Here is a 17,426-nt window from a genome sequence, read left to right as displayed (position 1 = left end):
AGCAATTAAGTGTACAACATTTACAGGTTAAAAGTATCCAGCTGGACCAATTAAGAAAAGTTAAATCTCAATTAGTAACAGTTTAAAAAAAAAAAAAGTCTGTCATTTTTGGAATAATAATTAGAGAAGAATTAAAATTTCTAGATACAAATCTCCTCTTCTATGTCTAATGAAACACACTAGAAGAAATTGTGACCTTTTAAACAGCTAGAAATGAAAAGATGGCATTACTACTTCCACAGAAGCTACCAAAAAAACCCCAAAACAAACTAACAAAAAAACCCCCAAGAACTGTCACTGTAATGCGCTACTTCAGAGAATATTTTCATGATGAATACTTATGCTGAAAACAACTTCTTGTGCCAGATCCAAGAGCTTCTGAAGTTATTAATATTCTCTCATCAGCTTCAAACGGAACAAGACTTGCCTTGCAAAATAATCAAGAGAGCTGCAACTGTTTACAGGCAACTTAATTTATGGCAGCTTTAGTTGCAACAGCTACAGAATTTAGAAATACAATTAACGGTATGAGTAAAGTGTTCTGGTAAGCACCTAATTCAAACACTATAAATATAATTAACTCTCCAATTTTTAAATAATCAGGTTTTAACACTCTATACAAAAAATGTTCCTCTGAGGAGAATGGGGGTGGGACATCTTTAATACATATCCAGTGTACACATTTAACTTTTACACATATAAAAAGGCAATAAATTTTATAAAGACATTTATTGTGCAAGAATGATTTTCATGCTCATTTACAATGAAATAATTAGTTTTAACAAATAATCATGCCATTGCTGAATTTCAACACTAAGCAAAATATTTACATTCAAGTTTACACATCTGTTCAAGTTCCATGTATGGTATTGTCAGAATTAAGTAAGAATGCATCTTCAAATCAAAGTCTGCATTTTTTACATTAAAATATCACCACCTTTCAGATATTTAATGGAAATGACACATTTTTTTTCTTCGCAGTATCCTCATTTCCCAGGTACAGTACTACTGGCAGGCAAAAACCCAAAACACAACACCACCAAAACCAACCTGCAGAAATCAGCATCACAAACATACATCAGTCTCCAACTAGCCACCCATTTCCAACTTGTTAAATGGAAAAAGGCTGTAGTATGCCTCTGTAAACTGACTTCTGGAGGACTGTTTATGTCATACTGGCAAGACAAAATGAGCCTCAGGACAATTCTTTTACAGAATCTTAGATTAAAAAGAAAAAAATCTGTTTGGTCAATATTGAAGTGAACATCTTATAATAGCACCAAACACACTTTGGAACTTTTTGGGGTTTTTTAACCATGGGGATGACTAGGAACACAGCATCATGGTCTGGCACCTTTTTAAAAACAAAAACAAACAAAACCATGAAACACCCACCCAAAACATATGCTGTATAGTAATAGTTTAAATAAAAAATAAAAAATCAGAAGTTCACAAACAGCTGAAAAATATTCTTTGTGTGCAGAAATTCAAACTGTGACTTTCTGGTGCTGCTTCTTCCTCTTCACACTCTATGATCTAGAAGTTCAAACTTTAGCCCACATTTTCCTACCCTGCACACAGATGCCTTGCTCCTTCAGCAAAGGTTGCTAATACAGGCTTTTCAGTTACTTCCCTCCCACCCACCCCAACCCCTCTTTTAGTTTTTACACTGAGCTGAGAATCAGCCAATACACCATGCAAACTCAGAAATAGTTCTAAATTACAACTTATCTTGGTCCTGTTGGAACAGCTCAAAAATGCAACAGAATTTTTGTTTACTTTCACAGGTCCATGTGATGCCTACTATTTCAATCCATACTCTCACATCAGTGCTTCATCTACTACTGTCTAGGTTTCACAGGGGTAATTGTAACAGAATCAGAGCATACTTGCCAATATGCTGCCCCGACTATTACATAAAATTGAAGGACAAAGTACAGTGATTGTCTTGGATTTTGGCTATTAATATTATGAGGAGATAATGATTTTGAAGATGCAAACCTAAACATTCCCACATTTTAAATAATCTTTATATTTGGCAGACACTATTTTCCTTTTTCTGCATTCATGTTGTGACATCTCCTCCAGAAGTTGTGGGTTGAGAAACAACTGTAGAAGGTTGTACTGGTAACATTTCTAAATCAGATTCACGTACAAAGATGACTGCATCACCACTGACATTTATTAAACACTGAGCCTGGGAAAAAAAAAAAGAAAAAGACAATACACAGTTACCAAACATAAAATAATAACATATTTTATTTTTACTTATTTTTGCTACATACAACTATACAGACAATAGAAAAGTCAGAAATCAGGAGAAGGACGAAGTACTAGAATTTATCAGTGAGGCAATCTCTGCCGTATTTTCTTTTATATCCTCTCACTTGTGTGCTATCAAACGCATAGATTCTTCTAAGATCACCACAAATGAAACATCTGGGTAGCTGTACTGGCTTTCACGACTGTTTTGAACATGTTTCATGTATCAAAATGACTGTAATACCTCTTGTCATCTTTACTAATCAGGTTTTGTCCCTCTATGTCCAAAATGGAGCATTTTTTACCAGCAACTCCAGGTATTTCTACATGGAGTCAGGATGAAAATCGTAACACTGCAACACCAGAAAAGCTAAATTTAAAGTTCGGCACTACTGTTCAACTGTTTTCTGCAACTTAACTTCATTCTAGTTAACTTAGCATTACTACTCATGTGGGTATTTATGAAGCATACTCATACTTTTTGTGTTGTCAAGTATTTAAGAACACTCCTCACTTTTTTAAACAAACTATTTAATTAATTATTTAATTATTTGAATTATGATGAGAGATCCAGAAGTGTTACACAGACACGGCCCTACAGGGTTGCTGTTTTTTAAATACATAAAATATGCATGTGTGTCATTCTAATCACAATAGCACTGTTATTTCATATCATTATTTACCTGATTTTTGTTTGGATTCTCCATGAAAACACACTGCTTCATTATGTATGAGACAACTGCATTCCCCCCTAAAGCTGCAACATGAGCTCTGACCATTGCAAACACTTCAGCAATAAAAGCATGGAGAAAGCCACTGACACCACCCTCCTAAAATGGAACACACAAAAAAATATTACATTTTATGTTAGGTATAGCTACAAGATGCTGAATACCTTTCTTACATTTTTATGACCTGAACATTTCAGAGAATCCTGAATAGTACAGAACTTGTAAGCTATTCACTGATTAGTGGGTCAAAGTTAAAACCAGACCAATGGAACTTACTGTTTGAGGAATCACAAGTAGGTTATTCATTTGTGACTGGTATTCCTTCCAATCAGTATATTACATATACTCATACTTTTCAGACATTCCTACACCTTTGCAGAAACATTTACTATTCCAGTGACAGTTGAATAATTAATTTTTTCTTTCATCAGGCAAGTGATTTGGACTTCCTGGAAATCACTGGTAAGGAGCAGCCATTACCTTTGGTCACTGCAACTTCATGTATGTTAGTAACTCATTACTTCTAACGTTCACTAAAGAAATGATCCCTCAAAATATCAAGTAAGCACAGGACAGAGCTGAGACTTCACAAGCAAGCTATCCAAGGTGGGTTTTTTCCCCCTTGAAGCCTAAAAGAACTCCTAGCCATCCTATTTCATTAAGTTTTTTGACTTGATGGTACTTGTGGGGGATTTTTACTTCTTTTGTGTCAACCTGAATAATTTAAATTGCTGTGAAAGGAAGAGAATGAAAACAATGAAGTATGGGGCTTTTTTCCAGGTAATCCTTATGAAAGGACGTAACTACATTGCAAGAAAAAACCCAATGCACAAAAAACAGGCAACTAACCAAAACAATACAAATCCACAGAAAACCAATGAGGAAACTGATGAAAACAGAGCTCACCATTGGTTCAAAATCTCTGTAAAATTTCAAAATTAAAGTGGAAGCAAGACCACTAGAATTCCCATGTGTGTGCATGCCACTGGAGAAAATGAAAGAGGCAGGTGCAAGAAGAAGCTGCCCTCATATCTACTGGAAGAAGTATGACCTACTCTGAACAGACTCATAAAGACGTACGAAAACATATCTTGGATGAAAATTAACAAACAGAAGGGCAAGTATCACTTCACTAATCCAGCAGAGAGTATGAATGAAGCCAACTACAGCCAGAAATCAAAATTTCAACACAAGTTTGTCATTCCTCATGCAATCTTGATTTCGTCCAAGCAGTTTAACAGTTGCAGCAACCGATGGGGAAAAAAACCCTCCTCTAACATCATAATCCTAATACAAAATTTGATGACAACAGGCAACAGAAGATTATAAATATCCATCTGTAAACCGCAAAGCCTAAGAGCAATAAATAAATTGGACTTAAAGTTATCATTGATTTTTAAAGCACAGTGGCTGCTATATACTTCATCTTATGAAAGCATTCATAGAGCCTCAATATTCTGTAGACTACCATAAGCAAAACGAAGCAATGCAAACACAAATGCTGCTCAATATTTTTCTGTAGAATCCGAAACACATTGCTCAAGTTGGATATAGTGACCACTCTGTTTTTACTCAGTTACAGCCTCAGGGCAATACAGCGCTACTAGTATTAAAACTGGTTTGTGACTCAGCCTATGCAAAGAATCATAGAACAGTTTGGGTCGGAAGGGCCTTTTGAAGATCATCTAGTCCAACCTTGCTGCCACAGGCACGGCCATCTTTCACCAGATCGGGTTGCTCAAAGCCCCATCCAGCCTGGCCTTCCAGCCAAAACAGATTTAAATTAGCTGCCTTGGGAGCTGGAAATAGCACACTGACAGTAACAGAGAAACTGCAGAACTGTCCCAACTTCATGGAGGAGTTGAATTAAATACTTCAACAACCTACCTCTGCTGAGATCTGCTATCACAGTCACCAAAGCTTGCTTATCAGCTATGTAATTTGTATCTACAGAAGCTGCAGTTAATACAGAAACGTCACATAACCATTTCCCTGGTCATACCATAGACATCCTTTTGAAAATGCTGTCCTTTTTACATAGATTTCTCAAGTTAAAAGGGGACATAACTTGCAAGATCCAAATAAGATGTCTGTCTGATCAAAGTTTCTCTGGAGAGCTCACAACTCATTTTTATGAAGGCTGATCATTTTTATTAACATCTCTTCTGTGATTTTATCAATATGTAATTAGCAAGAAACAGCCTACTCTTCAGCACTAACAAACCAGGCAACAGGTACAATCTATTTCTGTGACCAGAAATTGTAGCAGAAAGATGCAGCTGCTTCCCAAAAGGATGTGAAAATGAAAGGGAACATGTCTTGCATTTTGGCATGCTCAGAGCACTATCCAATCTCCAGATCCAGATTGGAGATCATTGAGTATCACTAGCTACATCCTCTAAGTTGGCTGTGTGCTTATGTACTCTACGGCATGATTTTCAGACATTTGTTCATCACACAGAGCTATGTTACTAAGACTGCAGAGAACACAATATTAAAAATCGGCATATTACTTATATATGCTACAGGAAACCTTGTGTTAGCAAAGAATTCTAAAATCCAAATATACTATGAAATTTCATCGCTGAGTTTGCTGCATGAGAGAAGAATGGATTTTTTTTTAAGCATTTAAATTAATCTCAGTTTTGGATTCAAATGATCCCAACTATCACTGTTACTCAAAGACCCATTTTTTTCCATGTAGCTCTGTTTAAGAACTCATATCCCAATTCAACAGCAATGACAATGGTTAAGTAACCGCTTCCTAACGCTGCCAAACATGAGCAGCTCTACATGCTCTATGACAAGAGCAGTGCAGGGCAATTTACTCCCCATTCAGCACCTACCCTGATGTGACAAAAACTCTGTTCCCTTCCTGCACCATACTGCAGCTCAAATCTCTTCAGATATTTACCTTTCATTATAATTAACAAAAATTGCTAATCCCTGATACACTGCTCACCTCACGCAAAGAAGTGGTTTCTCGTATAAAAAACATGTTGATTATCCCAAGATATTTGGTTATTTTTGCCCCAGGTAGAAAAGAAAGAGGTGTCATCTTAACAACTGAGACAGTAGAATTGGTGCACGATGGAACAGAACGGTGCCGTAAGTATCCCTCAGACAATGGACTTGCTTTATCAAGTGAAGTAGCTAAAAAGATGGGAAAAAAGAAGAGAAAGTAACTATCATGTAAGATCGATCACTGTTTCTCAAAACACAAAAACTCTTCTTTATGGTTTCCAAATAGCTTGGTGACAACATTCAGCTGCCTGTGATGCTCAGCCATATCATGTGAGAAAGGAAATTATCATGCAATGCATGCAAAAAGGAGACAAAAAGCTGAAATGGAATTTATTTGGAAGAGTGGCATTCCTGCAAAGGAAAACATTGAGGCGAATAGCTGCACATACAACAATCAGTTATAAAGTGAAGATAAAGAAAAAAGTGCCAACATTTTGAAATACGTATTCTGCTGGAGGAACAAATTATAGGAAGTGTGAAAGTTGTTGTGTTTCCCCAGTGCAGCATTTTCCATTAAAACAGATATTAATGTCTGCTAATTTAAGCAAGATAGTCAGACCTGTGGCCAAAGAACTACTGAAAAATAACTCACCACTTGCTAATTTAGTGACCATTGCCTTGACTGTCACCTTGGTGATTGCTTCCTGTTTCTCACCAAAAATTTTCCAAGATCATACATACACCTACATCCATGCAGTGTATGTTATATAATTAGTAGGCGTACACATTTATTGATAACTAATTTTTACTAAGTGAACAGAAATACTATATGTTACTTTTTATGACACTGGTTCATAAATCCTGTATTAGCTTACAAAGACATTAACAATGTCGGCAGTTTTCACACTCAGGTATTCATTCTACATGTGATCTACAGTATTATTGCTGGGCAGGAAACTCCACTATTCACCACTGGGAAATCAGAGATATGTCTCAGATTATCATAACGTGGTAGAAACAGCCGCCTACTTGTCTTAATTGATCCGCGCCTTATGGTCTGAGCTTTCAGTTTAATGAGCTCTATCCAGCTGTTGCATCTGTCTGCAAAGGAACTGTAATCAATTGACGTTGCTGAAAACACAGACAGAAAAACAAAAGAAAAAACAAAGAAAAAAAATATGGATGATGTCTCTTGCTCATCTCAATGCTCCTTTTGAGGAAGCAATTATCTGTGTCTCAGAGAGAACAAACATCCCTTTCCAGGTCTGTTTAAAGGAAAAGTTACAGTATAGGTTTGGACTTGTCCAAACCAGTGTACCGATTTCTGGTGATGTCCCAGCTGTGAACCAACTGCCTGACTGGGACTTCATCACTGAAAAAACATGCAAATACAGTCATTAATGACTTATGCTAGATTAATTTCTTTTTTAATCTCACTTTAGGTATTAAGTTCTGGCTTCTTTAAGTTTATTTAAGCCTTGTTTAATTTTAATTTGCATTGCTATTCTTTTCCTCATGAAGAGCTGCTGATCATAACTTAAGCTTCCTAACTATCTTTTACCAATATCTAACCTACAGACTGAAAAAAAGCTTTGGTGATGAGGGTAAGTGTCACAAGCTGAAACAACACCTCAATTTTAAACACAAATGAATTTTCCTTACAAAACATTGTCCTTCCCCCAGCATTCCCCTCTCCAATATACCCCCCACCATTATCACTACAATGAGAAATAGAGTTGTTTCTGCTATGACTTTTGGTATTATTGCAGGGGTGTTTGCGTATCTTAAAACAAACAAACAAACAAAAAACCAAACCAAAAACCCAAAAACAGTTTTGTAAATACCATTTCTTCATTATCTTGAAGAAATGGAAAGAAGACATGCTAACTTCAAATTAAGACAAGCAAAAAAGCTCTCTCTTGAGGAACTAATTTTTTTGTCAGATAAAGTGATATCAATATATCTGACAGAGACATTGTTGTTAATAACAACAAATCTGACTTTTGTAATTTAAAAAAAACACATAAAAATATTACGATACCATTAAGCCACACCAGAGCATGCATTCTCAGTTAACTAGTAAACACTTCCTGGATTAAGGCACATCCAAAAAGAGTATACCAATATCCCAAGAATGCTCATTCTGTTCTGGCATATGGCTAAATTAAGTAAACTCACCTCTCTGAGCAGCAGGAATACTTGCATGGGAACTTGCACCCTCTGGGACTTCTAATAAGACAAAACGAATTCCGTTCAGGTAATATATAAGCAGAATCACATAGTACAAGACAACATTCTTCTTCTTATTATTATAAAAAACCCATTTAGAATAAAATATGAGAAAAAAACTTCTATATATAGTGTAGTACTAATAAATTGGTATAAATAATTAACTTTAGTAAATCTGTCTTGCAAATTATCATATGATCATTTACTAAAGGTCACTACTGTATAAGGTTGTACATAAATATTTTTAAAGTAACAATTTTACAGAAAAGTATGTAAAAAAAGGTATCAATATATTAAACAAACTGCAAAGTAAATGTAAATACAATGAAACCTCGAGTCTACTTGTGAAGAAATGGCAGATGAAATAATTATCTAGTTGAAAGCCTCTAAAGCTATGTGTGGTACAATATGGAATGTGAAGCTCAGGGAAAGTGATACACGTGAACAGGCTACCCTCTACTGGTCAGTGTCCATTACACAAGTAGCACAGTCCAGTAACAGTAAAAAGGACACAGTCAGAAATTTCTGGATAGCTCCTCTTTTTGAAAATTACAGCTTAACGTATCATAATGTGACTAGCTGGAAGTTAAGCACACACAACTGCATAAAAATAAAATTAAAAATAACCCCAAAGCAATGATAATAATATTGCTGAAATTAAACTGACCTCTGAAAATACAAGTAAACATGGTAGGCACCCTCTTTTATACAACTTACATAAGGGAGCTCTTTTAACACTTTAGTAAAAGAACATTTACAGTAATTCACAGATACTGAATTTCCTGTCACTAGCCATTTTGGTGGGTAGATAATCCAGCAACAGAGAAGGAAGTAAATACATCTGATTTCAATGCATGATAATCTAATTTTTCATACAGTCATAGAACCGTGACAACCATTCCTGAAACGCAGCTCTATCTCAGATAAAACAAAGCGCCTGTTTAACAGCTAAAACATGCTGCACTGTACTAATTGTTTACAATGCAAGTTTAAGTACCTTTCATTTAAAAAACAATTGCATGCAATTTTGCTCAGCCCACCACGAGAACTATGAGATTAATTATTTGAGAATGACAATACATGGACTTCATTTTACAAGGGCCATTTACGGAAGCAAAGCAGTACAAGGCAAGCTTAATTATTAGGTAATTTATAACACTAAGTCAAATGACACTCATAGTTTGCAGGATTTTCAATACTCTAAATTCAAAGGTATAAGTAGTACAGGAAATTGACAAAATAATATATCCAGAATGATTAGCCTTACGTGACTCAAAAAATTGGACTTTACGAGTGAACGTATCCATTATGCTTAGGTAGTAAAGAATATTTAAAGCATGTGAAACTACAGATATTTTAAAGCTAATGCAACAATGAAAGAGCAGAACTCAAAATCAGTGAAAAACAATAGCTCAGCATTCTTCCATGTAACTGACCTTTAGCTGGTGAGAATGGTTGTGAAGCAAGGGGATCAGAGCAAAGTTCCAATGGAAACTGTAACTGTTCTTCATTGTCTGTAGATGCTTCAACAGAAAAGACATACTCAACTGAAAATTAACCACCAATGTAAGACTTGCCAGTAATAATAAGCACTACAATTTCAATTCAGTCAGGTCTAACTGCAACAGATTTTTTCAGTGTATGCATATAGTGATGCAGTTCTGTATGAACTTAGGTGTCTGGCAATAAATCCAGCTGGAAAATTGAATAAAACCTGTGTTCCACTTAACAGGATTTGATTTAGTATATTCAGAAAAAAATATTAAGTGAATTCAAGCATTTTAGATTTGATTCTGCAGGTGAATCTGAGTTAGCTATACAGTACAGTAAAAAGTAACATTTTATTTATTTCACATAAAAAAAGAAAATTTACTGTTACTATTGAAGAAGTAAAATATAACTATAAAGTTTTAGAAACTTATGGCTCTGTTCTACTACCTAATTCCATTCTTCAGAATGAAGAATCTTCAAAGTTCTGTCTAAATTCCCATACCCAGATTGCATATGTACATTTCTAGCATTACGATGGTGCTTCATTAGCAAGATGACATACACAGACTGCAGCAGTCTCTTCTATTATATATAATATAATGCCATATGCTTCACTGATCTCCAAAACTATTACTGACCTACTTAGGGTTTGGGGGAGATTTTTGTAAGTATTATGAATAATTTATTTTCTGCCTTCTTGAAGTAAGGACAAAATTTGCTACTTACAAGAACAAGTACTCTCTCATGACTTACACAATGTTCCAAAATACAATGGAAATGCCATCATCTGTTACACTAGCTCTTCAGAGAAAAATATTCAAAATAAGATGGAATGTGAAATAAGGAAATACAGTAACATGAAAAAAATGTTGGCAAGTTTGTTGATTATGTAAAGCAAATATCTAATACGTGGTGAGTAGTGTCATCCTGCCAGAGGTCACGTACATGAACTCTACAAAACTCCATTATGACTTTACGATTTTTATAGAACCTCCCTGTAAAAACATGTGTATGTAACTGAAATTGAAATGTAGACTCATTAGGTACTGGGGAAGAAAAAAGAAAGAAAAATATTAATTCTTTATCTTCACATGCCTCACAATATTTACCTCTTTGCTGTGATTTTTCTGTAGGGGCTTTGTTGGCTTGCAATGCTTGGTTTTTGTCAAATGTAATTGCAACAGCTGTGACTGCAATCTGCAAATCAGAAATATATGGCATATTAGGTAACTTAATCTCTCATGCAATCCACAAAAATAATTTTGCAAACAAGACAGCTTCTTCCACAGAAAAATAAGGCGGGGGGGGGGGGGGGGGGGGGGGGGGCGGCGCGCCCCATGCGGTGGGGGAGGAGGAGAAGAACATCTAAGTAGATATATTAAAAACCCTTCACAGGGGAGCATAAAAGGTAGTACTAAGCTTCCTCATTAGAGCATACACCTGACACTGTTTGTCTGATGTTTACGATTTCATTCATCAGTTCTTTCCAATTCTTCCTTGGTGAACTGACATAAAAGAGAACATGAAATCTCATTATCGTTGTATTTGAAAGTGATGCTTAATTGAACACAAGCATGATGTTATACTTTTAAAACATTTTCTTTACAAATAATGAAGTATATGTCGCACCATCTTGAAATGGCAAGAAAAAGAATTATAATGACAGCATACTTAGAAAACCAGTGAGCCATATTCTTGTAGTGTACGTGGTAACACCTTTTAATGGATATTTACTCAGGGCTTTTCGTTTCCTTTCTAACAAAAGGTAAACACTATTAAAAGGCACTGTGCTCATGAAACGCCATGTAGCCTCACAATTCTTAAAACTGCTGAATTCAATATGTCATCCCTTTTCTTCACTGAATGTTATGGCCTGAAGTTTTACCTCAGAATTCACCAGACACACTAGTAAATCAAATCCTAACCTAGTTTACTCTGAAGAGGAAATGTTAATTAAAGGCCAAAACTGGCATCCCTACATGCTGGAAGTCAAAAGCAGTTTACTTACCTGAACTAATTCATCCTCTGGTAAAGCAACTGTAAAATTTACATGACAAAGGCAGCAGGGAACCATCGATCGCAGTTTAAAATACAGGCTCTGTTGAAGACAAGACATTATTTGTGTTACTCTAAATAACGTATGGTTTATTTCACAGAAAACAAAGATCAAAACATTTTTCACATCTAATTATATTAATTTTTTCTTGAAGAAGAACTATAGGTGTGAAAAGTCAGGACAGAATGCAATCTACTATGTGGCAGTCCTTATATTCCTGTTTCTAGAGCACACTACCAGTCAAAGGACTCATTCAGATCCAAAAAGCTCTGGAAATCATTAGTATACTAAGAAGGCTGAATCTATCTTTAGAGCAGCTTACAAATTAATTACAGACCCTTTGTAGTCTAATTCCAGAAATTAATTATGAAGAAAACATTATTTTCAATATAGCCTGATATTACTTTGCTTCCATTTGAACAATTAAAAAAAAATGTTTGAAATAAGATTCTTACCTTCAACAGATTTTCACAGAGATCATTAAAGTTCTTATTAAGTGTTTGATTTGTTAGGTTAATGTTGCTTAATCTGGATACTCTTACTGCTGTGAACATCTAAATTAGAAACAAACATACTTGGTTTTTTTTTTCCCAACACAGGCCTGTATGTTATGTTAAAACCAAAGCAAATTCATAAAGAAGGAAAACAGAGCAGGAGAGGGAGAGAAAAGAAAAAAACTGTAGCAACAGTAAGTCAAGTAATTGCTTATGAAATTTTACAAACAAAAGGCAATTTTTCTGTGAATTAATGTATATGAAAATATGAAACAAGTGATTAAGCATGACATGAAATATTCTATGTTCTTTTTACTTGCTTCATAAAGGTGTCATTCTACCTGCTACATATTTTAAGTGCCGTTGAAAATCATACGTTACTTGCATACAATAATGTAATGTCATATACAGACACACAGGCAATCCCATCAGCCTGAGCGTATGCTGCTGGTGCAGTCATACTGTTTTCAGGTTTAAGCTGTGCTTCCTCAAATCACAGTACTGCATTGTGCCAATCAGGTGTAATAGCTCACTTAGATCTGTTCTAACTCCCTCTCTACGAGACTGACTTGTGTTGTACAAACATGACCAAGATGTTTAAACTTAATTAAAAATGGAATTTTTCTCTACTCACCAGATTTGCTTTACCTAATTCTTGCATATCTTAAGCTATTAATGTTAATGATACTCAGTATCTCACACTAAGTAACACAGTCATCAATGTGTTTCATTTTAAGAGGCTTCAAAGACTAGTCAAGCTCTTAAAAATTCCCCAAACCTTAAAGTTCATATTTACCATAATTATTTTCTAATTTTTGTATTTTTGTACCAGGTTCTCTGTTACATAACAGCATTAAAAAAACCACAAAGAAACAACCAGGTTATCATACCCGTTTTTCTTACCAAAATACTGCTTTTATTTCCAACACAAGAGTTATCTTTTTAATTTATCTTTCAAAATCAGTGACCTCTAATATGTATTTAAATTACCACAGTATTTCAACACAATTGGAAAAATGTTCTAATTTTCTTTGAATATACTTACTTGAATTTCTGGTGTCCAGTTATTTATACCAGGCATAATTTCTGTGTTGCAACTGTAAAAACCTGTAAAGAAAACATTTGGGAAAATATGTGTGGCACACCAAAATATAAAAATACTTTTAGAGAAATATATGTGACCTTACTTGATATTTTACAAGTCTTTTCCCTCATGTGTTTTTGAATATGGAATAATATACCAGAAATAAGACCAAACATTCAAAAAATAAATGTAGCATCTGAAGAATACAATATAACATACAAAAGAAAGACGTATTCACACTGCAGTGAAAAAAATATTGCAAAGATGGAACTCGCCACTCTAAAACACTAATTCACTACAGAATTCTTATTCCAAATGTTTCTTCAGCTGCCAAAAGCAAGGCCCAGAATGCCATCACGTTGATGAACATGAGAGAGGCTACAACATGAAATGCAACAGTGACAGTTGCTCCCCATGGAAATCAGGTAACTCGTGTCATCTGATGCTAACTGGTGAGACAAACTCCCTGACCGCTTCTTAGAACTGCTCCTTGTGGAACCCACAAACCAAGAAACCCCGGACTAGTTGGTCCTCAGCAGGGAGAAGTGTGTATACAAGTTTTTTAGCTCCAATCAGAACATATTTAAGCATTCTTGTAGGACAGGCAAACACCCCAAAATCCACTACTGCTCTGTCTAGTTTCTATATAGACAAACTACATACAAATTAGGAAAGTTATTAAAAACGTGTGACAGGAAAAGCTAAAAAGCTAACTTTTGACAGACAACATAGAGATGCTTAAAAATACTACCCAGAGACTGAGTGCAAATATGTAGCACTTGCTAACAGGGGCTTGAAAAGACACAAAAAAAGAAAAAAGAAGAAAGTATAACAAATAAATGGCCAGCGTAAGAAAAGTTATAAACAGCAAACAGTCAGTGTTGAAAATGTAAAGATACAGCTAAATGAGCACAAAAGAGAAATCTGGTAGGGCCTATGTAAATGCACAAAATAAGCTAGAAAAAGAAACTGTGTAGCAGCTTGCAAAAGGTAGAAAATAGATACGATTTCTTTTCCAGAACATCAAAAGCAGAACCTTGTTGAAAAGTCAAGTAAGATACAGAAAGAATAGCATAGATGATAACGTAACAGCAGAACCCATGATGCTTTCCCCCCCCCGCCCCATTCAGCATCCACCGCAGTAGTGGAGCTTTCCACAATAGTGGAAAACCAGTCCCTTGTTTATTTTCCTCTGAGAACCAATCTAACAAAAATGTCTGAAGGAAAATTGAACAAAATAGGCAGATTAAAAATGAAGATTCATATAACAACAGGAAAAGCAAAAGATTAAATAGCTGACTAACCGCACTGAACTCCAACTTAAATTACCCACTACCAGAGGAGAGGATATTCAGGTAGCGAGCTGCTTTCTGTGACTGGGACCTAGTAAGGTGCCTAGTACGGATACCTGTATTACTGGCTCAGAGAAGGTAGTCCAGAAAATGGAGTTCACAGGTAGATGGAAAAAAAAGACACTGCAGAGGAACTGATACCACTTTTCTAGCAACATTCATGGCTCACAAGCTGTCAACAAGCATGCAGACAAAATACATCTGACTGACAGAGTCTACTTTGGACATCAAAAAGCATTTGATAAGATCCATCAGCAAGGACTCTTTAAGCAACTAATATACTGAAGGGCAGAACAGAGTACCATTGATGGAAATGCAATTATTGTAAGACTGGAAAGAGAGGGTCAAAATAAATGCTCAATTTTCATAGTGGAAACATCTGTAACTCAGCATTGTATGCTTCAAATGTATTCAAAGCTTATCTGCAAAAGAGGATAAAATGAGGTGACTGCTGACAGCAACTGCAGCAGGACCCAACAATGGATAAGTGATGAAGAATAAAAGATTTGGTGGTACTAACAGATAACTATGACAAGGGTAGTTCTGAGCTCAAAAGTACTCAAAATGATAAACACTGATACCAATTATTAGGAAGGGAACAGGTAATGTGCTCAGAAGAAACATGGGGAAACTCACAAAAACAAGAGAGGGAGGACAAGGACAACCAAATGTACAGTGCAACTTCCATGTAACAGACAAGTACATTAACCTCTATCCAGACCCAGGAGTTCCATCAAAGGATGTATGAAGGTATCTATGCAACCACAAATAGCATAAAGACGACTGACACAAAGCAATGATTCACTGTTCTTCCAACGTAAGGAAAAGTGGGTGATACCAATTCAAACCGTAAGAAGCTGGCTCTTAGATGGGTACAGATTCCTGACGCAACATTCTATGAACACTGAAAGCACATATGGGCTCAAATGCAGTCAGTCAAATGTACAAAAAGTTTGTCAAGGCTATCATTACGAAGACAGTAACTTTTCTTTCAGGATGATGCTGAACTATGAACTGTTAGCATGCTATTCTACAGGATTTTTTTTTCTCCCTTGCACTTAAATTAATGCAATACGTCTTCTCACCTGATCCCTACCAGCAAGCGGACATTGAGTGATTCAGTACACCTCTCCCTATGTTGGGTTCTTAAGTAATTTTTAAATGCAGACAACTAAACGGAAACCTCACAATGTTCTATTGCCAGCAATGCAGCCCCAACATTTGTATTCATACTGTGAGGTAAAAAGACATTGATTTCAAGTTCCTGAGAATTTTGAAAAACTATTTACTTTTAATCCATTCTGTGTTCTCAGGTTGGCAACAGTTCTTAAAACCAATACATGTATAAAACCCCAACTGAGAAATTAGAATACTCTTTATTTCTGTTATGTTGGCTTTACTGCCTTCTACAGAAAACAGCCTAATACTTGACTCGGATAATCAAATGCCGTGGGTGATTTAAAGACGACCAAATCATTTGGACTTTGCTTTTTTTAAACAGCAAATATACAAAGCAGCAAACACGAAGACTAAAATTGACAGTATGGCACAATCACAAGGCAAGGAAATATAAATGCAGTCGTTGAAAAGAGTGCTGGAAAGGCAAGTGCTCATGTACATAACATTCTTGGAATACAGCACCAATGGTCATATTATATGGCTACAAATACTTGAAGACCATTCTGTTCTCATTACTACTTTTACTGATACCCTAAAACCTACATATTAGCCATGCAGTCTAAAAAAACTTCAGAAACTGGTATAGTAGTAAAAACAGATCCAATTGCAATCCCCATATGAAGATAACAAGTTTGCAACAGTACGAATCGTGAAGTACAAAATGCCATTCAAATACTGTGTTTACCTTCAGTTTTCAATAAGCAACAATCCCAAATAAAAGTTTTAATGCATTGTCTTCACACCGGGGTATATATGACAAGTGAACAGTTCAAGAATATTTTTCACTGTTATTTTTTGAACTTTTTTAAAAAAATAAACCAGTTCTATTGTGTCATTTTTGCAGCATACACCATAAATTAGAAACATATTTTAACTATACCAGAAGGTGGTGGAACATCTGTCAGTAAGAATGTACATCTTCCATTGCATCTGTGTCATCAATCTGAAGAAAGGACTTAATTTATTAAAATCACCTTGCTGTTCTAGTCGGAAGTCTCAGCAAGATTGTAAAAACTTTGTCATCAAGAGATTCTATCTAGCAGCTGAAATTTTAATACAAGATTCCATAACCAGACCTCTGAGTCTTAACTAGCAGCCTGTATGTTTAACACTTGAAAAATAGTTCCCTTAATTAAGTTGTATTAAAAATAAAGCAATGTGCACAGAACACACAGTAACTGCAGCAGGTAAGACAAGAATGATGAGAATTTTTAAAACAATTAAAATTGCTGAATAAGGTTCACATAACTTGCAACTTCTTCCAGCTGCTTTCATAAAGTCTGTATTACACATATGTGGTCGTTCTCTGCCTATTCCAATGACACACAAAAATTTTTCCAGGAATTTAAAAACTCTGCTTAGTACGAACAGCAGCAGAAAATTGAATAGGAAAAAGCAGATTTAGGGATTATTAGTTCTTCCCATCCAAATAACCTTTAACCCATCCAATCTTTATAAGATTTTTGTTATTTTATATCAGACTGGGAGCGTATCTGCCCAGATACCTTCTGTAAATATTTGCGTGTCATGTGTCTTTAGGTTCATTCTGCCTTATTCATCTGCAAGAGATCTAAGTTTACCTTC

The 17,426-nt window shown here is 35.5% G+C and overlaps 1 protein-coding gene across 1 annotated transcript in view; it reads right to left on the bottom strand.

Moving 5' to 3' along the window:
* Positions 1-643: 643 nt before the first annotated feature.
* C2CD5 (C2 calcium dependent domain containing 5) overlaps positions 644-17,426 on the bottom strand; it is a 67,439-nt gene continuing 50,656 nt past the window's right edge. The window contains 13 exon segments of the mRNA XM_037387506.1: positions 644-2,197; positions 2,946-3,092; positions 5,956-6,146; positions 6,987-7,088; positions 7,276-7,329; positions 8,136-8,186; positions 9,623-9,709; positions 10,787-10,874; positions 11,686-11,775; positions 12,189-12,287; positions 13,273-13,334; positions 16,723-16,752; positions 16,755-16,785. Coding sequence (XP_037243403.1) covers positions 2,066-2,197; positions 2,946-3,092; positions 5,956-6,146; positions 6,987-7,088; positions 7,276-7,329; positions 8,136-8,186; positions 9,623-9,709; positions 10,787-10,874; positions 11,686-11,775; positions 12,189-12,287; positions 13,273-13,334; positions 16,723-16,752; positions 16,755-16,785 — 1,164 coding nt within the window. The 3' untranslated portion in view covers positions 644-2,065.

The sequence above is a fragment of the Falco rusticolus genome, chromosome 5 (assembly GCF_015220075.1).
Source record: "Falco rusticolus isolate bFalRus1 chromosome 5, bFalRus1.pri, whole genome shotgun sequence".
NCBI classification, from domain to species: domain Eukaryota; kingdom Metazoa; phylum Chordata; class Aves; order Falconiformes; family Falconidae; genus Falco; species Falco rusticolus.
This window is presented reverse-complemented; position numbering and strand designations above follow the sequence as displayed.